Source organism: Cyprinodon tularosa, unplaced genomic scaffold (assembly GCF_016077235.1).
Source record: "Cyprinodon tularosa strain WSP-4 unplaced genomic scaffold, ASM1607723v1 ctg171, whole genome shotgun sequence".
Taxonomy (NCBI): Eukaryota; Metazoa; Chordata; class Actinopteri; order Cyprinodontiformes; family Cyprinodontidae; genus Cyprinodon; species Cyprinodon tularosa.
Window position 1 is genome coordinate 2,005,074 of NW_024038541.1, and position 23,325 is coordinate 2,028,398.

The 23,325-nt window shown below is 38.4% G+C and overlaps 2 protein-coding genes across 2 annotated transcripts in view; one reads left to right on the forward strand and one right to left on the reverse strand.

Moving 5' to 3' along the window:
- LOC119781127 overlaps positions 1-23,325 on the forward strand; it is a 49,834-nt gene that overhangs the window by 3,486 nt on the left and 23,023 nt on the right. The window contains exon 3 of the mRNA XM_038281511.1: positions 22,084-22,225. Coding sequence (XP_038137439.1) covers positions 22,084-22,225 — 142 coding nt within the window. The remainder of the gene's footprint in view (positions 1-22,083; positions 22,226-23,325) is intronic.
- hsd17b3 (hydroxysteroid (17-beta) dehydrogenase 3) lies at positions 1,737-16,618 on the reverse strand. Its single transcript, XM_038281445.1, has 11 exons — positions 16,382-16,618; positions 8,703-8,749; positions 8,494-8,569; positions 8,278-8,385; positions 8,091-8,158; positions 5,888-5,932; positions 5,761-5,795; positions 5,545-5,626; positions 5,402-5,467; positions 5,174-5,323; positions 1,737-1,981 (listed from the first exon to the last, which is right to left on the reverse strand). Exons 1-11 carry the CDS (start codon positions 16,530-16,532, stop codon positions 1,868-1,870), a joined length of 942 nt encoding a protein of 313 aa, XP_038137373.1. The 5' UTR covers positions 16,533-16,618; the 3' UTR covers positions 1,737-1,867.

A 23,325-nucleotide genomic window follows, 5' to 3' on the forward strand; every position in this document is an offset into this window, starting at 1 on the left:
GTTTCTGATTTCCTGAACCTAACCAGTTCCTACCTTTTTCTCTGGGCACGGACTGAAGTAGAAACCAGGTTAGTGAATCACGTGTTCATAGCATCCTGCGCCAGGTTTCGTGGTGACTAACCTGTGTGTCCTCTCTCCAGAGTTTCCTGCCTCAGACGCTGCTACTGCAGCTATCTTGCAGTCTATCTTGCCTGAATACTGGGTCCTTCTGTTCTGAGTCTTGACAAAAGTTATTTGTCTCTGAAGAAGATATTTTCCTGTTATAAACATACTGCTTACTAGATAGGGATGCTGTGCTTAAAAGCTGAAGCAGAAATATATATATATAATTTAGTCAAATTTGTAACTCACAACATAATGTTAACTTGGCATATAGGTTTATATGAACAAAAATACACTTGATAAAATTCACCTGAGTAATAGTTTTTCATTTATTGTGCTACCCTTAGTTGAATTAAATGCACCTGATACACAGGCCTACATATATGTTGAAATTATACATTTTTACTGAACAAAAGATTGTTTAAATATAATTTTCTGCTAAGCCATTTGGAGATCAAGTACATATGCAGTAGCAAATATGTATTAACTCCTATAAATACCAGTTCCATGTTGCTGCTTTAGACAGTTAGTTTTGTACATGTTCTATTTTAGTTTTTACAATACCAGGATTAGTCCACAATTTCTTGTTTGTTGATTCAATATTTGTCTAAACAGCAAATCAAGTGAGATGATCAGTTACTCAATATTTAGCCTTTAGGCTTGAATAATTTCTTCCTCTATACATTCATTTCTGTAACCATCTCATGTGCACTTCTTATTCATTATTCCTCTGATATGCTGAGTATCTTCCCATAACATATAACAAATCATGGTGGGCTACCAAAAAAGCCTGGATTATACTTAGACCTAGTCCAGCCCTGCTGACATTCATTAATTATATTATGTTTATCTTCAGCTTCTTTTTTCTCTCATTGAAAAGTTTATCAAATATTGTGGGTTTAAAGATCTTAGAGAAAACACCTTGCTCTCTTATTTGTCGGTGTTATGATTTTTTTTTCTCTGCTAGAAAATGAATTTTTTTTAACTTTTTTTTTCATTAATAAGACAGCACCAACCGAATGAAACATTATTCTTTAAGCAGATTTGAATCACTTTATATCCACATATAAAGAAAAAGTGAATAAGAGATAAATATGTTGTCATTTTATTTTAAAGAACTTTATTCAACAAGGTTAAAAAATGGTATGGCATAAGTATCATGTACTAATATCAATATTTGCATATTTCATGCATTGTTACTCTAAACACTCAAAATGAGCCAGTGGGTGATGGGTTATATACTATGTCATATCCTACAGCTTGTGCGTCATACATTAAACTGGCATATGTGTGCTTAAAATGCTACATAGTAGAAGAATGATAAAAAACAGGATTCAAAACAGAAATTCCAAAACATTTGTTCTATGAAACAGTATAGCTGCACATAAGTATGGCACATTTGAGTTATTTCAAAATAAAACTAACAGAGATCATTATATTCACTTATTTCATGTTCACAACATCCACCTGTTCCATAACTAAAACAGCATGGGAGTAAAGTAGAGAACGTGGTGCCACGCTCAAAGGTCTCAGTCCTCAATGCAGCCACCATCGTTTCAAATCCAGACCAAGAGACCTTTGCTAAACACCCCCCCACCCACCCACCCCCCCGCCCCCACCCACCCCCCGCCCCCATCTCTATCCAACCTCCTTTCTCTTCCTCTACTGATGAATAAAAGCCACTAGAAAGCCAAAATAAAAAAAAAGATGGATTTACAATCTTCATGGTTTCCTATTTCTACCTACCACTTCCATGTGTCTATTTTCATGTAGAACCATTTTCTTCCTGTTCTATTTTCTTTTCGATGTAGTTCTGTAACTTTTGCAGCACATACTCGGAATGGAGAACCTTAAATGGAATAGAGTGCAGCAGCCAACCCTAAATGAACAACACAAACAAATCTGTTAGGACCACTTAGTCTGCCAGCACCTTGTACAAACACTTTTTCAGGACATTTCTATCACAAAACCCCTGGGATTTTAATAGGTAACGCATAACTGTGAAGAGGAATGAAAATGATTCATGTGTTTCTCTAATTATTTGTAAAAAAAAAAAAAAAAAAAAAAAAAAAAAAAAAAAGAAACAGAGTAACTTTTTGACAAAAAAAATATATTATTTTAGGAGTAGTTTACCTGCTCCATACTTGTTACTTTTACTTGAATAATATCTTTATAACATATCATATACTCTTACCTGAATTGTGATATTTAATGTACAATCTTTGCCTACTCCCTCCAGTGTGAAAAAGACAAATATTTAATGTTTATGTGAAATGGGCTTACTTGAACCCACCATGACATTAGGAGCTCATGTTAATATACCGTAAGGAGTAAATATTGTCACTGAAGTCTCTGGTTTCAAACATTTTAAATATGTAAAAATTAGTGCTGTCAAAATTATCGCGTTATTAACGCGTTAACGCGAGGCCATTTTAACGGCGATAATTTTTTTAACGCGAGATTAACGCTATGTGGTTTTATGGTACAATTTTCCAAGTGCATCCCGCTGCAGCCTGCGGGAAGGCGGGGCTATTTTCCCCCAGTCTATGCATTTCTCATAGGCTTCCAGAGCGGAGCTCCTCAAGGAAAAAAGACGCTCATACACTGGGTGGCGCTAGTGCCTTTTCTTTAAGCCCCACCACCAACAAACAAGTTGAGTGTCTGGTAACTAGTAGCAACCTGAAATACGCTGAGAAAACAGATTACTGAGGTGAAATGGAATCTGCTACGGCACTCTTGTCGGTATCGTGTGTGTGTGTGTGTGTGTGTGTGTGTGTGTGTGTGTGTGTGTGTGTGTGTGTGGGTGTGTCTGTGTGTGGGTGAGTGGGTGAGTGGGTGTGTGTGTGTTCTCATTTTTGTTAAGAGGCTGAAAAGTAACTTTCTAGAGAGCATAGACTACCTTCATCTAGTGATGTTGGTCTATTGATTTTGATGTATTGATTGAAAATTGTTCATTATTACCTTGGTTAATTAACATCTAATGTTAATTCTACTAAATTTTATAGCAGTAGGGTAAAATGCTTGTCTTTGTTCAAAAGACTGTATTAACTGTAAAGACTGTCTTTTACATCAGCCTGTTTTCAGGGCCTTTTTTTTGGCTACATATTTGTTATTTTTTGCTACATGCCTCCCCATCTTCTTGCCATATGTTTCTATGGCATAAATCAGTATCTGTGACCTGTTTTCATTTTAAAAAAAGAACATTGGCACAAACCTAGCCTGTATGTATTTTTTTGTATGTCATCCAGAGTATTTAAATGATTTTCAATCAGGAAAAAAAATGTGCGATTAAAATGCGATTAATCGCGAGTTAACTCAGGCATTGATGCGATTAATCGCGATTAAAAAATTTAATCGATTGACAGCACTAGTAAAAATGGTTAGAAGTGTTTTTTCTAAATTAGAATGTTTTTTTTTGCTGACAATCACCTGTTTTAATTGTTATATAATTGTCATTATAGTCTTTAAAACATCCGAATTTGCACATAAACTGTTAGGGTTTGGTTGTGGTAGAGGACCCAAATGCAGAGGCAGAGAGGCTGAGGAGATTTCTTGGGAGTTTAATGGGGCAAAAACAGCAACAAAGGCAGGAATGCAAAAAATCCAACTAATAATCAAAGCAAACCAGAACTATGGAGACATCTGGGGGAAACCAAACACGAGGAGCCAGGGAGAGACGAGGAACGTGGACAACAGCATGGGAGGACAGCAAAGACAAGGAACCAACAAAGAGTGAGAGCAGAGGGAGCATATATAGGAGAGAGAGACAAAGGGAGGGCTAACGAGCAGACAAGGAACAGGTGTGAGAGGAGACAACGAGGGAGCCAAGGGGAAAGGAACACACACACAAGAGTGCAAAAGAGGACAACAGAAAAACATGAGAACTAATATAAATCTAGAAATACAACAAAACTGGAATTAGGCCAATAAATCTAGAAAACAAGGAGCAAAGAAAAGAATAGCAGAACCAAGACCATGACATAAACTAGATATATGTTGATTTTTTTTATTAAATATTTTCAAACATTGGATGTTATGATTAGATACTGAGTAATTGAGTAGCTGTTTAACAAAATATTTTTTTTGTCTTGAACAATTTCTTGGATTGTTACATTTTACTCTTACTTGAGTAAAAAAACATTTTCACATAGTATTAGTCTTACTTGGGTATAATTTTTGAGTATCTGCCTGCAAATTAAAGTCTTTATGGGCTTGTTCCACCTAGCTTAAAGATTTCAGCACATTCTTATTTTATTTGGAGTTGCACACATATTAAATTTCACATGATGGCCAAAATGTTTATTTCTGGTCATATCTGAACAGCATTTTCCAAATGTTTGTCGTGTGCATCACCTACAAGATGTCTAACAAGCTTTGTAAAAAAGGTTTTCTGTTATGTACAATGGCTTTCATTGTGCCTCTGTTCCATAACTGGAGGACTTGTGGAATTCGGGGAAAGGAAACATTATCACCAGATTTTCCAACCTGGTTCAGGGATTTCTATAGCTCTTCCTGTGTAACCATAGCATTTTTCTTATCCACCTCCTTTATAATGTTTTCACATTTCTCTTTTTAATTCTATGTGGCTGATAGTTGTATCATCTGACCAACATTTTGTCTGACCGTTCTGCTGTGTTATGTTTGGCTCTTGATCCTGTTTGTTCTCTAATGTTCTCCAATAAACATTTGAGGCCAACAGAGATCAGCCGGATTTATGCTCAGAAATGCATTGGATAAATGTTTACTTACAAAGTGGCTTTTTGGAGACAAATTATTTAGAAGTTTCCATGTAAAAATGTTCTAAACAACTTTGTGAGATTTTCAGATTCTTTTTATACATGGAAGAGTGTATACAAATATAAACAATTATTCTAATTTTGCAAATACAGACTTCTTACTTTTACCTAACACAAAAAAATCCATATAAAATACATAGACTCTGGCATCTGGCATACATAGACTTTGCCACATGCAACCAGAAGACTCTGGTTGCATGTGGCAAAATGGGAAAAGTTCAAGCGGCTTTTACAGAGAATTTTAATTTGGTATCATGAGTAATTTGTGGTTTTACCAGGATTGTGTGACAGAGGCTGCCATGGGTTTTTTCTCCGGCTGTGAGGTACTGCAGGGATTTTTGTACAAAGTCTTCTGGCAGCAGAGTAACAATGTTGGCTTTCTGGAAATGTGCCATCCGAGTAGAGATCCCAAATGGAGCAACTGCCTAAAAAAAGGGTTTTTGGGAATCAGAGCAAATACTTTCTGATTAATTGTTATTCTAAGTCTTGGAGAAAGAGAGTACCTGTATGAGGATCCCTCTGTCCTTGTACTCTGCTTGAAGACCTTGAGAAAATCTTTCCACAAAGATCTGCATAACCCCAAATCAATTGCAAGTATTGTGAATGATCCAATTAGAAGACATGTTATTTTGATGAACAATTTTACCTTTGATGCAGCATAGAGGGTATACAGCGGGCAGGGGAAAGAAGCAATTCCTGAAGCAATGTTGATAATCACCCCTTTTCTCCTGCAGAGCCCAAATGAATGGATAAAATAAACAACTGCATACAGATTAGCGGGAAACTGGATAACTCTGAACAGCATTTTATATCATAACTCTGTTAAACATTACATCTAATGAAGAAAACATGGATAGGAGACCTGTTCTCCATGCCTGGGAGGATTATTTTGCACATCTAAAGACAGGAAATGAGAGTGTATGATTAGGCTCTGAGGATTATTGCAATAAGGTAAAAGTCACAGGCTTTTGTGTCCAAAGCATTCTTACCTTGCACAAAGTTTTCACATTGCAGTTTATCACGTTAGTTATCGCCTGAAAACACACAAAAACACTCAATTTGCATTAAATGAGTTGAAACTTCACTTTTAGAACAATTAATTCTGAAATCAACAGTTTTAGATTGTATTTTGAAACGGAGTGTGTCATAGCTTCCAACCTGAGGTGCAGCTTTAAAACAGTGGTATCAATAATAAATAGCCATATTGCTAGGGTTGTATATCACATGGGGGGTGGGGGGGGGAATAATGCATTATTTCTATACATCCTTCAACAGTTTTTAAAAATATAATTTTTAGGTCATAAACAATTTTCATAATGTTTGTTGGAAGTTATGTTTCCAAAAAGCAGTTTTTCTTGCTCAGATGGGTGAACAATTAGTATGAGGAGCTTAGCACAATCAGCAGCTGTGCTAAATGAACCAAGGCAGAGCTGCTTCCTGTGATAAAATAACCAGCCTATTCTTTACTGAGAGCAGTATCATTGCGTTGGATTTGCACAGAATTCTCCTTACCGATAAGTTATAGGGCATCACCATGAGACTCATGAGAGACACAACAATGCAGAGGAGCTGAAGGCTTTTATTAGAAGCAACTTGAATCCCAACTTGAAACACAAGCTGATGCACTGGTCATGCATTAGAGTATAGTCAAAAGTCAAAAAGCCTTTATTGTCATTATATTCTGCAACGGATACAATGAGATTTGGGACTTCCATATCAGCTACGGTGAAATAAAAAAATACAATTAAAAATATATTAATATATTAAAAGGAAAAGGAAATGTACACAGTTAAAAAAAATATATATAAATATATAAAAAGGAAATGTAAACAGTGAAAAGGAAATGTAAACAGTACTGGCACAGATTGTGGGGGGGGGGGGGGGGTATAGTGCAAAACAGGTGTAAAGTGACCGACAGTGCAGGTCGGAGTTGAGGGGGGGCAATGGCTTGGGGGAAGAAACTGTTCTTGAGATCTGTTCTTATATTGACATTTCTGCATATTTTTTTTTTGTATTTACCATAATTTCATATTCTAATATTGGGGCCTAGATTTTCTAAAAGTAGAACAGGAGGCAGATCTTTTAGTTATCAGGCTCCTCTCCTGTGGAACCAACATCCAGTTTTAGTCCATGAGGCAGACACCCTGTCTACTTTTAAGGGAAGGCTTAAAACTTTCCTTTTTGACAAAGCTTATAGTTAGAGTGGCTCAGGTTATCCTGAGCTATCTCTATAGTTATGCTGCTATAGGCTTAGACTTCTGGAGGACATAGGGACCCCCATTTCATCATTCTGTTACATTCTATCTCTATTCTCCCATTCTGCAGTATTTGTTAGTTCAATCTCTAATGTTATGCTGTCTCTGCTTTTTCTCATAGTAGCTTTTCCTCGTCTGTTATTGTTTGGCTGTGGCACCATCCTGGAGAGAAATATTAGCTGTGCTGCAGCCATAAGCACCTTTGGTTATAGATGTTGGAGCTTGGCCTGTTTTTCAGTGTAGTCCTGTTTCTCTGACTATGACTAACTTGATGCACTCTCTTTCATCCTCTGGGAGCTGGCTCTGAGCTTGTCTGCCTGGCTGTGTGTTTCCTGGAAGGGGCTGCCTGTGGAGCTGGTTGACAGTTGCCTTTTGTATCTCTCCTTCTTTCTGTATGTCTGCTTCTGTCTCCTTGAACCCCAGTCGGCCTCGGCAGATAGCTGCTCCCAATGAGCCTTGTTCTGCTGGAGGTTTCTTCCTGTTAAGGGTTTTTTCCTCTCCACTGTCACTACAAGCATGTTGGTGTGAGGAATTGCTTTCGAGTCAATGAGTCGATGCAATCAGCTGGTTTTCCTTAGAAAGAAAACTATGAGCCAACCTGGCTGTGTGATCTTGTTGATCTGTCTCGTTAAGTGCCCTGAGATGATATGTGTTGTGAATTGGCACTGTATAAATACTCTGAGCTGAATTGAATTGAATAATATTATAAATCATTGTTTCACTTTTTTAATTGAATTATCAAAAGAGACATATTATTCACCTGGATACAAATTAACTGTTTAGGTTTAGTTTTAGTTGTTGTAAATTGGATTAGTGCAAAAACCAAGCCTATGCCTTTAAATCTGTACATGAATGTTAAAGTTAGGAGGGTATAGTGTTAGTTCAGAAAAATCCTCATGGACGTATAGTATGCAGAAGCATGTGGCCTTCCACTGACCTTGTCCAGCTCCTCCGATTCCAGAAACCTGGAGGGGATGATGTTGGGGAGCACCCCAATGTTGTTTACTGGGTTTGGGGAGAAAAAAAGTTAATGTTTAGAAAATAGAAATGTCTTTATGTATATTTTGTTTGTAATATAGCAACTTGTGCTTTACATATAAACAAAGGGAATATAAAGGTCGAACCTAAAACCCCAACATTAAGGTCTTTTATCTCTTCCTCTATAGTTGCAAAGGTATTCTCCTTGCTGAAGTCTGCCACAACCACCTTCACTGTCCGTCCTGTTTTTTCACCTGTGACATTTAAAACTTTGACATCACTCTGGAAAATAGGAACCTTTACACATGATTAATAAGACATTAGTTGATATTTTGCAGCCATAAAACACGTTTACTTCATACCTATTTCCTTTGCCACCTGGTCCAGCGTTGCTTTGGTCCGACTCATGATAACAACATTCATTCCTCTCTCGGCAAGCTGAGAGGTAGTACAGTTTGGGACAGTTAATCAGTAAGAAAATGTCCACATTCAAAAATTTGTGAAGGGTCATAAAATCAAAGGTAAACATCTTTTAATTGGAATTTCAGATACAACTTATCATTTCACTTACTGCAAATGCATAAGCTCTCCCAACACCTTCTGAAGCACCAGTAATGACTGAAAGAGGAGGAACAGAACATTCAGCTTCAATCAGCTGTTTCTGTCTGCTGCAGCTTACATTTGCAATGCCAGGAGTGCTGTCTGTAAACATCCTCCTGCGTTGTGTCAGATGGATCTCAGGGCTGCCTGCTTTTGTATTTGTTTTCACCCCAGTCCATTTTGTTCTTACACACTGTGCTAAAACACCATGTTCCTCAGTTGATAAAAAAAAATGATGAGAACAGCCAGAAACCGCTTGTTTTAAAATGCCTACAGTACTTCTACCCTTCATCCAAACTAAATCAACTTGTGTAAAATGTTGTTTAGATTGCTTTTTGGAGCTGTTCATAAATAACTTTTTATACTTTGATTGTATTGTAAAATAACTTTTAATGACTATAAGTACTTTTAAATTGTTATTTTTATATTTTTGCTCTTTTTCTAAGCTAAAGAGTAATTATCCAAATGTAAAAAAAAGTAGGTATCCTGAATCAGTTCTAAAAACACACCTCAAGCTTTTCCACACGGGTCATTCAAATATATTATCATTATTATCATCATTATTAATTTGAAAAACAGTATTTGTTGTTGTTTTGATTAGTTAGCTAATTTATTTTTTTTTTTTTGGCCACTGGTACTGTAGCAATAATTAAAATTCTTATCGGTATCTCACATTACTACGGGTGTATTTTTGCCAACTTTCTTTACATTATTGGATAATTCAATTGCAAACTGGAGAAAATAACCTTTTTGTCCTTTTTACATCATTTAACAGGTCTGGTTCTGGACCTTGACTGAACCACTGCAAGCATGTTGGGTTTTGGTCAATGGGTATTGTTTTTTGTGGGATAAAACCCCAATTCATGATCTAGTTTGATCCAAGCTTTAGCTGTCAGGCAACATCTGACTTGACTTTAGAATATATCTAAATTGGGGGTTAATGGTAAATTACATGACTGCAGGTTATTCAAATTATATAACTGCTAAACCAGGTAAAATAATTACCTTATCATAACTGATAGTTGGCATGAGACACCTTTGCTAATATGCTGTTATCTCCAAAAATAAGGCTGCACCTGTCACCGGTCAGACCTGGTAGGCCAGCGGTGAGGGAAGCTGTCAAGCTGAAGAAGGAGTCCTATGGGGCTTTATTGACCTGTGGGACTCCAGAAGCAGCAGATGAGTGCAGTCAAAGTGGCTCGGGTTGTTGCTAAGGCAAAAACCTGGGTGTGGGAAGAGTTAGGAGAGGACATGGAGAAAGACTTCCGTATGGCTTTGAAGCAATTCTGGTCCACAATCCAGCGTCTCAGGAGGGGGAAGCAGTGCAGTACCAACACTATTTATAGTGGGGTGGTGTGCTGCTGACCTCCACTCGGGATGTCGTATGTCGCTGGGCGGAGTACTTCAAAGACCTACTTAATCCTACCAACACATATTCCATTGAGGAAGCAGAGCCTTGGGGCTCCAGGTCGGGTTCTCCCATCTCTGGTGCTAAGGTCACTGAGGTCGTTAAAAAGCTTATCGGTGGCAAGGCCCCAGAGTGGATGAGATTCGCCCTGAGTACCATAAGGCTCTGGATGTTGTGGGGATGTGTTGGTTAACTCTGCAACATTGCGTGGACATCAAGGGCAGTTCCCCTGGATTGGCAGACTGGGGTGGTGGTCCCTCTATTAAAAAAAGGGGACCGAAGGGGTGTTTTCCAACTACAGAGGAATCACACTCACAAGCCTCTCTGGTAAATTCCATTCCAGGGTTCTGGAAAGGAGTGTCCATCAGATAGTCGAATCTTAAAATCAGGAGGAGCAGTGTGGTTTTTGTCCTGGCCATGGAACGCTCAATCAGCTGTACACCCTCAGGAGGATCATGGAGGTGCGTCGGATTTTGCTCAACCAGTCTTCTTGTGTTTTGTACATCTGGAGCAGGCATTCCACCATGTCCCTCTGGGGGGTCCTGTGGGGTTACTCTGGGAGAATGGGGTACTGAGCCCTTTGATAAGGGTTCTCAAGTCTCTGTATGACCGGTGATCTTGAGCAGGAAAAGGGTAGAGTGCCTTCTCCAGGTTGGGGAGGATGTACTGCCCCTAGTGGAGGAGTTTAAGTTTCTTGGAGTCTTGTTCACGAATGAGGGGAAGATGGAGCGGGACAACAATAGGCGGATTGGTGCGGATTCTGCTGTGAAGCGTGCAATGCACCGGTCTGTTGTGGTAAAGAGAGAGCTGAGTCAAAAAGCAAAGCTCTGGATTTACCGGTCGATATACGTTCCTACTCTCATCTATGGTCATGAGCTTTGGGTCATGACCGAAAGAACAAGATCCCGGATATAAGCGGCTGAAATTAGTTTTCTCCGTAGTGTGTCTGGGCTCTCCCTCACAGATAGGTTGAGGAGCTCAGTCATCCGGGGAGGACTCAGAGTAGAGCCGCTGCTCCTCCACATCGAGAGGAGCCAGTTAAGGTGGCTCAGGCATCTGATTAGGATGCCTCCAGGTAGGGCTGGGCGATATGGAAAAAAAACTATATCACGATATGGATTATTTTATATCACGATAACGATATATATCACGATATACCACAACTGATGTTGCATTTTATGTTTTCATAGTCCGTCAGATGGACAGGGTTGAAAAAAATCTTTCATCGCCTATTTTTTACCCATCATCTTGTTTCCTAATATGAGAATCCCAACCCCAAACCAAGAACACCAGTTATGCAATTTGCGGCCATGACAGTGAACAGTATAGAATCTTGGCTATTGCGCTGCAGTAATTAATCATTTAATATTTGTTTGTTATTGACATTTTATAAAATTCCAAGGCCAGGTTTTTCTCTTGTCTTTCACTTACCTTGTTTTCCACTAGGAGGGTCCAGTCCTTGATGAAATGGATGGTGAGACTCATATAAGGCTGTGTTGCTCTACTCATCCACATGTCCGTAGTCAACGCATAATGCGTCACACCACTGCGTACCTCTCTCTCCACTTCAGCCCGACAACTAGCATATAAGCCAGGCAGCTCCACTTTACTGAAATGTTTTCGACTAGGCATCACATATCTGGGATCGAGTGTACGGACGAGGTCCCGAAAGCTGTCTTTCTCGACTATGTAAACTGGGGCCATGCCTTTACAGATATAGCGTGAAATAGCACCTGTGATCTGCTTGTGTCGCTGAGACGTCTTCTCATATTGTGATCCTTGGGCGAATGCTTCCTTAAGCTTCGGCTGTGAGAATTTCTTTCCAGTGCTTCCTGTATTTTCATCCCTTGTTTGTTTTGATCGGAGTGGTTGTAGTTTCCCGTGTTCTTGTTCATGATTTTTCTTCAGGTGGTAAAAGAGGCCGGAAGTATTTGCATCAGCCGCTGGAACGGCTTTGCTGCACAGTTTACATATCGGCTGCGTTTGTTCTTTATCAGATGGCTGAAATCCGAAATATAACCAAACAACCGAACTGCCTCCCCTTTTGGGCAAAAGTGGTGTTTGTTGTGTCTGTGACCTGGCAACCGTTTCGGACTCTGTAACCGCTGCTGTGGTAACATCTTCTTGGGTGTCCATCATTCATTTTTTTTCAAGCCAGAAAGAAATTTCGCGGGCTCTCTCCGTCAGTAATGACGCAAACGTATGGTGTGAAGCCGTGTGACGTAAAGCGGTGTAGTGTCGCAAAACCACGTTCTCTACACATTATCTTTTTATTCTCTTTTTTTTTCGTTATATACACTTAGAGTTTGCATAGCAAAAACGCAAAATGTTATATTAACAAATTATATTAAAATGTATATTAGCAGTAATAATAATAATAAAAAAGTTTATCACGATAGAAAAAATAGAGGAGAAAGGTCACGATAGACATGTTTCTCTCGTCCTCACGATATATATATCGCCATATCGCCCAGCTCTACCTCCAGGTCGTCTCCCTGGTTAAGTGTTTCAGGCACGTCCCATTGAGAGGCCCAGGGGGAGACCCAGCACATGCTGGAGGTACTATGTTTCTCGGCTAACTTGGGAGCACCTGGGGATTCCCTCAGAGGAGTTGGCCCAAGTGGCTGTGGAGAAGGACATCTGGGCCTCCCTACTGAAGCTGCTACCCCCGCGACCTGACCCCGGATAAGCGGAAAATGATGAATGAATGGATGGATGGTTATCATTCAAATATTTGTGAAAAGAAAAACATGATAGTAACTTGGTTGGGAAAATACTGAAAGAAAAGCTAATTAATATAGATCCATTTCGTTTTTGCAAGGCTAATACCCTATGTTTCAAAACTCATCTCTTTCTTAGAATATTTAAATCTAAAATCCCCCCAAGATAACCTGAAAATACAAAACCTATTAAAAAAAGGAGGATACTTGTCAAATTGACATGCGCCTTTCGGAAAAGAACTACAAAACCAAAGTTACACATATATATGTTTTGCATCATAAAATGCAAAACATATATAGATTAATACATTTCCATGTGTTGCACACAGTACATGTAATGAAATAATAAAATAATGTATTTTTTTGTTTCTATAGACTTTGTTTTACACAAGGTCACTGCTTAACTTCTATGCAGCAGATTCTGCCAAAGTTTCATTTAATCTATTTCCCTTAACTCATTGTCTTTGTTTGTATGATGGTAACACCCTCAGTAAGGTAAAATAACGTTTTTTTTTTTTTTCAGAGGATGATTGAAAATCTGTTTGATGGCAAAGATTACGTTTCTGATTTACTTTTTTCTCCCTACATGTTACTGTCATTAAACCCAGTCAGTAAATGTCATTCTCTCCAACAATTAAAACATACTCATGCAGATGACAGGTTTATAATAGAGTAAACTGATGTTATCAGAACTTAAATCACTTGAAGCATGCCTGAAACCTAAAATAAAACCAAATACTTTCCTTCAACACCTCAACATACAGTTTTGCCGGTTCAAAAGAGGAGTATGTGTACAACATACTGCAATAAAACAGCTAAAAAACAAACAAAAAAACAACAACAACAAAAGAAATCAGGATAGACCACTGTGAAGAATTTTAGATCAGTCTGATGCTACAGCAGAGGAACTTGATAGGCTTTCAATATTCAAGGATGGTTACCTACAGCTATCGAAAGCAAGGGTGTCCCCCTACAGGCCGTGATTTCAGTAGCGAGGTCCTCCCAAAAGAGGGAAAATCCACACAGCGTTTAGCTTCGGAGATCCCGTCTCACCCAGTTCAGCGGGCACTATGCACGATGGGACACTGCGATCCGTGACTTTTGACGCAGGAAAACGAAAGCTGCTTTCAGATCGCTTTCTTTAGCATTTCACATGAAATATGGGCCTCTACTCGCAGGCGATGAAACCGCGGGAAAGAGGCCGATTTCCTTTCAGTGCTTGGATTTAAACCCTGAATGACATAGGGGTATTTTCTGCTGGGATTCCAGCTTTCTTGTCAGCTGATTGCCCAAAGTGCCCAAATGACCACGGTCACCACTGATGCCTTGACCTTCCAGGTTTTCTCCAGCTCTTCTCTGAGCCCCTGGTATTTCTCTAGTTTCTCATGTTCCTTTTTCCTGATGTTGCAGTCACTTGGTGTTGCTATGTCAACTACAATGGCCGAGGCTTTTTGTCCACCACCACAATGTCCAGTTTGTTTGCCATTACCAATCGGTCCGTCTGTATCTGGAAGTCCTACAGGATCTTGGCTTACTCATTTTCTTCCATCCTTGGAGGTGTTTCTCACCTTAATCTTGGGGTTTCCAGCCCATTCTCTGCACAGGTGTTCCTGTACACTATTGCCACCACTTGGTTATGGCGCTCTATGTAAGCTTTCCCTGCCAGCATCTTACACCCTGCAGTTATGTGCTGGATTGTCTCAGGATCCTCTTTGCACAGTCTGCTGCTGGGGTCTTGTCTGGTGTGGTAGATCTGGGCCTCTATTGCTCTAGTACTCAAGGCCTGCCCCTGTGCAACCATGATCAGTATTTATCCTCCCACGATGGAACCTCTAACACCTCATCCTCTGTTCCCCATTGTCTTAGACATTCACTGAGCATGTCATCTGTTGGAGCCTTTTCCTTGAAATACTTATGATCTTGAATGTTTCATCCTGAATAATGGCTCTCACGCTCATTAGTCCTTGGGCTCCTTCCTTACAGCTAGCCTACAGTCTCAGGTTGCTGGATTTGGGGTGGTACCCTCTGTGCATGGTTAGGAGTTTCTTGTCTTAACATCTGTGGCCTGTATCTCATCGTTTGGCCAGCTTATTATTCCTGCAGGGTATCTGATTACTGGTAGAGCATAGCTATTTATTTACCGAGACTTATTCTTTCTATTGAGCTGGCTTCTTAGGACCTGCCTCACTCATTGGAGGTATTTTGCTGTAGCTGCTTTCCTTGTCACTTCTTTGAGGTTGCCATCTGATTGTGGGATTCTGAGGTACTTGTAAATGTCCTCAATGTCTGCTATTGTTCCTTCTGGGAGTTAGACCACCTCAGTGAAGGATGCCTTCCCTCTCTTAGTCACCATCTGACCACCCTGCTGTAGTTGGAATGATTAGGGAAGTGTGTATAATCTCGCACAATGTCTGTGCGGTAGATCCGGGTGGCATGGATCAGTAAGTCGATATCTTGCTCATTCTTAGCGTACAGCTTGATGTCATCCATGTAGAGGAGGTGACTGATGGTGGCCTTGTGCCTGATTTGGTAACCGCAGCCAGTCTTGTTGATTTTTTAGCTGAAGGGGTTCAGGCCCATGCAGAGTAGCATATATATATATATATATATATATATATCCTTTGCCGCATTTCTCGCCCTCTCTCTCACACCCCCTTTCCTGTCCGCCTACTGTCAGAAAAACGAGCCACTAGTGCCGTAAAAATTTAAAAAGAAAAAAAAAAAAACACAGAAAGTTTGCAAGACATGCGCCTGAGTTAGCATAAAGTTAAAATCCAGAATGACCACGAAATGCAATTTATATTCTGCTTACATATATAAGTTGTCAGGATAGGGATGATTACAGAGGTACTGTATGTGCAGTTTAGAACATACTGTCCTGGATATTTTTCTCTGTGCTCGAATGGAATGATATTGTTCTTTAGGAAGGCATATAATCCCAGCATTCTGTGTCAAGGCTTCCTCATGCTCTGTGGGAATCTGAATAAACACTTCAGAAGCTGCCAAAGTAAATCACTCAATTTTGTTCAGCTGCTCTAGGATCAGCAGAGGGATTTCAATGGTAATTGAGGGCTGAGTGATAAAATGACTCAGTTATAATGATATTTTTTTGCTCAGTAAATGTGAAATTACAGGAACTTTTTAGGTTACATGTTTAAGCTAGGTAATACAACATATTTGCAAACTACAATAAAATCCTTTGTTAGAAATTGATTTATGCAAACGTGAAAAGCTGCTATTCAGGAATTTATAAAAAGACTGTTGAAGCAGAGTCAGGACATGCATCTCAACTTTCGACATTGCACAAGTACCGTCCTGCATGAAAGTGAAAGGTATAAACAAGCCCTAATGGGCCTCTTGCTGCAAATATTTTGCTACCAACCTCACAATCCTGGGTGACCTCAAACACAGTGCTTTGATGATCATATTCAGACTCACATGCACCACACTGCTCATTAATCTATGTAATTGCATTCAGATATACAAGACATACTTGTCATAATGTGGGGAAAACTTTCTCACCTGCCCATTCTCCCATAGAGGTGAAGAAAGTTTTTGACAGAGGAAAACACCATTTAGGAAAAAACATCCGACTAAAGAGCACAAACTTTCCTCCGTAATAGACAAGAACTGTTGCACCCAGCAAGGTGAGTATTGCCTCCAGCAAATCCATGTTTTTCTGGTGCAGTGATTCAGGATTTAAGTCTCCAGGCGCATGCGTCTTGTGTCAATGGACTGTTTTTCAGCCTAGTAAAAAAGACTGAAAGACAGAAGGGAACACTCTGCCAGAAGCCACTCCCCCTTTCACAAACTGTTCACACACATGCACTTAAACACATTTCCTGACATGCATATCTATCTATCTATCTATCTATCTATCTATCTATCTATCTATCTATCTATCTATCTATCTATCTATCTATCTATCTATCTATCTATCTATCTATCTATCTATCTATCTATCTATCTATCTATCTATCTATCTATCTATCTATCTATCTATCTATCTATCTATCTATCTATCTATCTATCTATCTATCTATCTATCTATCTATCTATCTATCTATCTATCTATCTATCTATCTATCTATCTATCTATCTATCTATCTATCTATCTATCTATCTATCTATCTATCTATCTATCTATCTATCTATCTATCTATCTATCTATCTATCTATCTATCTATCTATCTATCTATCTATCTATCTATCTATCTATCTATGTCTGCCTGTATAGCTTTGCAGATGCTGTATTTTAGCTGGGCTGTTAAGAAACAGAAAGAGACCTGTCTTGAGGCAACTATAACGGGTTTATAATTGCCTTGTTTTGTGCACTAATATTTAATAGTCAACTGTCAGCCACGTTTTGCTTCCTGGTAGGTTTTTCTTGTGAACTGTTATTTCCTTGACATTTACTTAAATTTTTTTCCATTGCCTAGACTAATTTTCTATCATGATAAGAAAAATTCCCAGGTTTGAATAAAAAAAATAAAAAGACTTTATATTGATCAGATACCAGCTAACTTGTCGGCACACTGCACTCATCCTGTTCAGAGGCTGTCTTTCTGTTGAACTAAACAAACCTTTTACCTACCTACCTTTACAGCTAGAGTAGTCAGATGCACTGTTAGAGCGATTAAGAAATTTTGACTAGCCAAACTACGCTCCTCTTTTTATATTTTCAAGAAAAAATTTGCAGAGACTACCATTATTTTATTTTTTATTCTGTCCTCCCCTAGATTTTCACATAGAGTGGCTGTTGTTTGAAGTGCTGATTGTGATGTGAGTGATGGGAAACCAATATGAATTTTCTTTTTTGTGAACACAAATTTGGCCATTGGATGTATTATTATACTCAGATTAAAGGTTAACAATGCATCGGCATCCACTTAGAGCTTGTGGGAAAGCTCTACACTAGAACAAACTAAATGTTGTAGTTATCTACACGTGATTGTGATCATTGGTAATATAATTATTATAATGATGATACATCCATCCATCTATTTTCTAGCACGCTTATCCCACCTGGGGTCACGAGGGGTGCTGGTGCCTATCTCCAGCAGTCAATGGGCAAGAGGGTACACCCTGGACAGGTCGCCAGTCCATCGCAGGGCAACACAGAGACAAACAGGACAAACAACTATTCACACACACACTCACACCTAAGGGGACTGTAGAGAAGCCTATTAACCTAACAGTCATTTGTTTGGACTGTGGGAGGAAGCCGGGTACCCGGAGAGAACCCACGCATGCTCAGGGAGAACATGCTAACTCCATGCAGAAAGACCCCAGGCCGGGAATCAAACCCAGAACCCACTGCGCCATTGAGCATGATCTCTACATATAGTAATTCAAATAAATTTACTTACGTTTATTTATATAGCACCAATTCACAACACGTGTCATCTCAACCCACTTTAAAGAGACAATTCAACCAGATCATACAGTCAGATTGGTTAAAAAGAGGATTTTTGAGAGAGAGAGAGTTATGATCTCTATTTTTAATTTTCATCAGAACTCTGGCTGCAGCATTTTGGTTCAGCTGAAGGGTTTTATCTATAGTTTGTGGACTTCCTGATAGTAAAGAATTACATTAGTCCAGCCTTGAGGAAACAAGCGCATGGACTAGTTTCTCAGCTTCAACCCTGGACAGGATATTTCTAATTTTTGCAATATTGATGAAAGCAGATGCAAAGAAGGAAATTCTAGAAACCTCTTTGATTTTGGATTTAAATGACAGGTCTTGATAAAAAAAACAACAACTTTATTTTCTGTGATCAATTTAATCCCATCCTAATGAAGTGACTGACTAATCAGCCTTTTTTTTCAAAGACTCTGGTTCAAAGCCAAATAGATTCTGTTTTGTCTGCATTCAGGACCAGAAAGTTAATAGTCATCCAGATTTTTATATCTTCAAGACATGCCTTTAAAATATTTAATGGGTTAGCTTCATCTGGATTTATAGACAGATATATCTAAGTATGATCAGCATAAAAGTGGAAATGAATCCCATGTTGTCTAATAATTCCACTAATTAGGAGCATATATATACAGTAAGGAGAATAATTATTTGAAGACGCTGCTATTTTGCAAGTTCTCTCACTGAGAAATCATGAAAGGGTCTGATATTGTCCATCGTAGGTGCAGGTCCACTGTGAGAGACATAATCTAAAAAAAAAAAAAAAAAATCAAAAAAACGATTTTTAGCTATAAAATAGCAGGATGTTTAAATACTTATTTTCCTCACTGTAGTAAAGAGCATTGGCCCTAGCACTGATCTCTGTGGTACTCCACAGGTAACCCTCGAGCTTGAAGAGAATTCATCATTAACATCGACAAACTGAATTGTGTCAGAGAAATAGAATCTAAGCATCCTAGAGCTGACTCCTTAATTCAAATTAAATGTTTAAGTCTTTTTAAAAAAAATCTTAAGATCAACTGTATCAAATGCAGCACTGAGATCTGACAGAACAAGTACAGATACAGGTCTCTTATATGAGGCCATGATATAAATAGTGACTTTACTAGTGCTGTTTGACTCTTCGGTCAAACACAAAGCTTACAGCGCATCTTTCTAATCAAATCAGTGCATTACAGAAATCATTGGAGAAAACTATTACCGCAAACATCAGCATATTAGCAGCGTTTTGCTTTGAAAATGGAAAAGAAATAATGCATGGGTTTGGAAAAAATATTCTCATTTGCAAACACTGCCCTGTTTTAATAGTTGAAGTATGAACTCTTTTACAGCCTCTGTCCAACAGCAGATGTCACTAGTGAGGTTTGAATGATGCATCAAGTACAGAATATTTATACAAAAAGTAGGCTGCATGCTTTACTAAACTTTTGAACATAGTTTAGAGTGTGGTCCTCTTTACCATCAAGGATGGACATTTGAGTGGATGCCCCTAAAAGTTACCAATTCTAAATCCACAGAAAAAGGTGTGCATTGACACAGGGTTTTTAGAGCAGGAGATAAGAGATCCAGGATCTGCTTTGAAGCTCCTCCTCTCAGTGTATGTTTCAAGAGATCACAGCTCATGGTCAGAGTGTGCTAAACCCTTCATCCTGTCCAATAACATTCAGTATTCTGTCCATGTAAGTATTTATGTCTTGCGTATTTTAGGCTTCTCTAACAATTTCCACAGAAATGACAAAGGCACAGATTAGTTCTGTAAATACCGGTAATAACAATGATCATAATGATAAATCAGTGGATTCTTTTTCTGTGCCAGGTCATAGCAAATGTTAGGCTAATGTTAATACAGTGGCCTGTATAAAAACACAATTAAAGGGAACAATGAACAAGGGGATGCAGAAAAAAATGTATTAATACAACTTAAACTTATGAAGAATAACAAGATTTCAAATGAAAAACTTATGATAAACTGGTCTCTTTAAATGCATTACCAACCCCCTAATTCCCTCACTCTAGAAAGATAACCTGTAGTGTTGCAGAATTCTCTGTGACAAATTGTTGTGATAAATAAACTTTGACATTATTTATATCAACTAAGAGTGAAAATTTTCAGAAATGGTGACCTAGGAAAACCTGGCATTTTGATAGTTCCATGTTGTAATAAATGAGCTGCAATCACAGCAAGGAGGTGCAGGACTCTTTGAAACAGCTTTGAACCCCTTTGAACCCCTTTCCCCACGAAAACCCAAAAGAAAGTTTGTATAGACACTTTTAAGAAACAACAAAAGATCCACTTTTTTAAACTTGTTTTTTAGTTTAACCCCTTGAACCCTACGGACCCGCCGGCGGGTCCAGCTGCTACATGACCTCGTAACTTTACCAAACCCCCAGTATTGATGTAAAAAACATATTTGGCACAGTTTGGTGACATTTATGGATAAATGTGCCAAAATGGCCTCTCCGCCTAAGAAATTTCTCACTAATACCATTCTAAAATAAATATGATTCATCTGATTGAGTCCACATTTTGTATATTTTTACACAACATTTAGATTTAAAAGTCTGTACTACTTTTTTGTGCTATACATAATATTTTGGTAGTGTTTTGCAATGTTTATTTCAAAGAAAATTTTGGCGAGGTTCAAAAAATGCAAAATATTTTGTATTTTATCCCTAATATTTCAGGCAGGGTCAAAGCTACAATGGTGCTAACACCAGAAAACCCTTCTATGACATCTTACCTTTACAGACGTACCAAAAGTTTCTTCTTAAATCTAATAGCTTTGAGGCTATAAGTTATTTACTTTTGTGTGTTTTTGTCAGGCAGAAATTTATTTATACCCCCTTAGGGTGTAAGAGGTTAATACTGTGTTTACTGTTTCTGTATGTTGTTTTAATTTATATAAACGTTTTATAAATTTGTGCAGCACTTTGTGACCCTGGTCTGTGAAAAGTGCTATAGCAATAAAGTTTACTTACTTACTTACTTACAAAGTAAATTTATTTGATTACTGTACTTAAGTACTTTTTTAACTATCTTTACTTTACTTGAGTAATACTTAGAGGCAGTGTTTATAACTTTCACTCCTGTACATTTCAAAGTCAAATAGTGTACTTTTTAACAACATTTCGAAGAAGCTGCTAGTTACTTTATTTCTTTTGGTTCAGCTTTGCTTTGTAATCTGCTGTTGCTGTTTTCCTTTTTTGAAATGCAATTATCAATATGGCAGATAGCAGCCCTTAGGACTGGATTTGGATACTAATGATTTGGATATTTGTATGAAGTTCCACAAATGTGAGAAACTCAGGGCCGATATTATTTGTAGTTTATACATTTTATCTAGCTGTGAGTTGTTGCCATGTGACCAAGTTCAGTAGGATGAGATCTCAAATCAGAGTTGCAGTATATCATTGTAGTAATTGATTCAACCTTAAACATCTATTCCATAGTAAAATGTGGGGAGAATTGAGAAACTCCATCCATCCATCCATTTTCTGATATGCTTAATTCTAGCTGGGATCACGAGGGATGCTGATGCCCATCTCCAGTTGTCTACAGGTGAGAGGCGGGGTACACCCTGGACAGGTTGCTAGTCCATCCCAGGGCAGAATTGAGACACTTCTGTTTTTTATTTGGTTTGTTTCTTAAATAAGAAATAATGATCACAATAACTGTTTTTGTGCCATTTTTATGCTGAAGTTCTTTACAGGTGCTTTCTGAAAGATACAAGGTTCATTAAAACTATTCTGAAAATTACACAGAAATATACTGATATTTGAAAATTTTCTCTCTTTACCACAACAGACCGGTACAGCGCTCGCTTCACAGCAGAGGCTGCAATGATCCGCCTGTCGACCTCCCGCTCCATCTTCCCCTCATTTGTGACAAGACTCCAAGATATTTAAACTCCTCCATTCTTCTTGCCTGTTTTTGGGACATATCAGCAGTAAAATGCTTTTGTTCTAGCCTGATAAACCAGACTAAATATGTAATTTAGTCTGGCCCCGATGAATGAGACATCGGAAGATTGTTGATGAGAACAACCCGTTATTTTTCAAACCATATCTGTGCCTATTGGCCAACACTCTGACCAATGAGCACAACTGACTGTGACGTAGTAAATGCGACAGAAAGCTGGTGGGGGAGTGTAAACAAACAGCCTGTCGGTAAAGCGGTGAATACATCCTTCGTAAAAATGAATGAACGTAGAGCCTATTCCCGCTCACGTTTCAACGAAAACCCCAAGTCTAATCCTTCCAAAACTGATACCAAAGCTGAGTCAAACGAGAACTGTTCAGTAGTTGTTGCCCTCTTCCTTAATATGCTTTTTCGTGTAACTTTGTTGTCTCACCCTCAAAACCCCGCCCGCTTTGCATCCAGAAATTCAAAACACATCTCTGTGTTGTGATTGGCCCGCCAGTTCTAGGGCCTGGGCCATTGATCGAGGCTACACCCACTCGCAGGCACAAACGATTTTTGGCCGCTGGCGGGTGGGGCTAGTTTACTAGGCTACTATTGCTCTCTACAGTAAGAGTTTCTGATTGGTCAGAGATTTTGCTTTAACACCAGGTATGGTGCAATTGGACAATTAAATAGACAGGTAATCACCGAAATTGTTCTATAAAAAAGGTCTATAAAATTTTTACTTTGTAATCAACAATATCCACATTTTTTTTTAATAAATTCTGCATACAACTATCAAAGAATAATTTGAATTCATAACAATGTTTTAAATTTTATAAAACATAATATTGTTTTTTCTTTACTTTTTTTTTGATATTACAATTGTCTGGGATAGTTTGAACAATATTGTATTTTTGTCCTTGCATATTTTAGATAAAAATGAGAAAAAAGTAGTCATGGAGCCTGATTGATATATTATTTGCACATTTAATTGTATGACTCTATAGTTATTGAGTATTTAAGTATGGACCCTCTAAGACACAACCCCTTTCTCATTATGAGGCAGAAATGCATACAGAAATGAAAAAAAAAAAATGACGGGCAGAAAATAAGTAAATAATGTTGAAGAAATAAATGAGATAA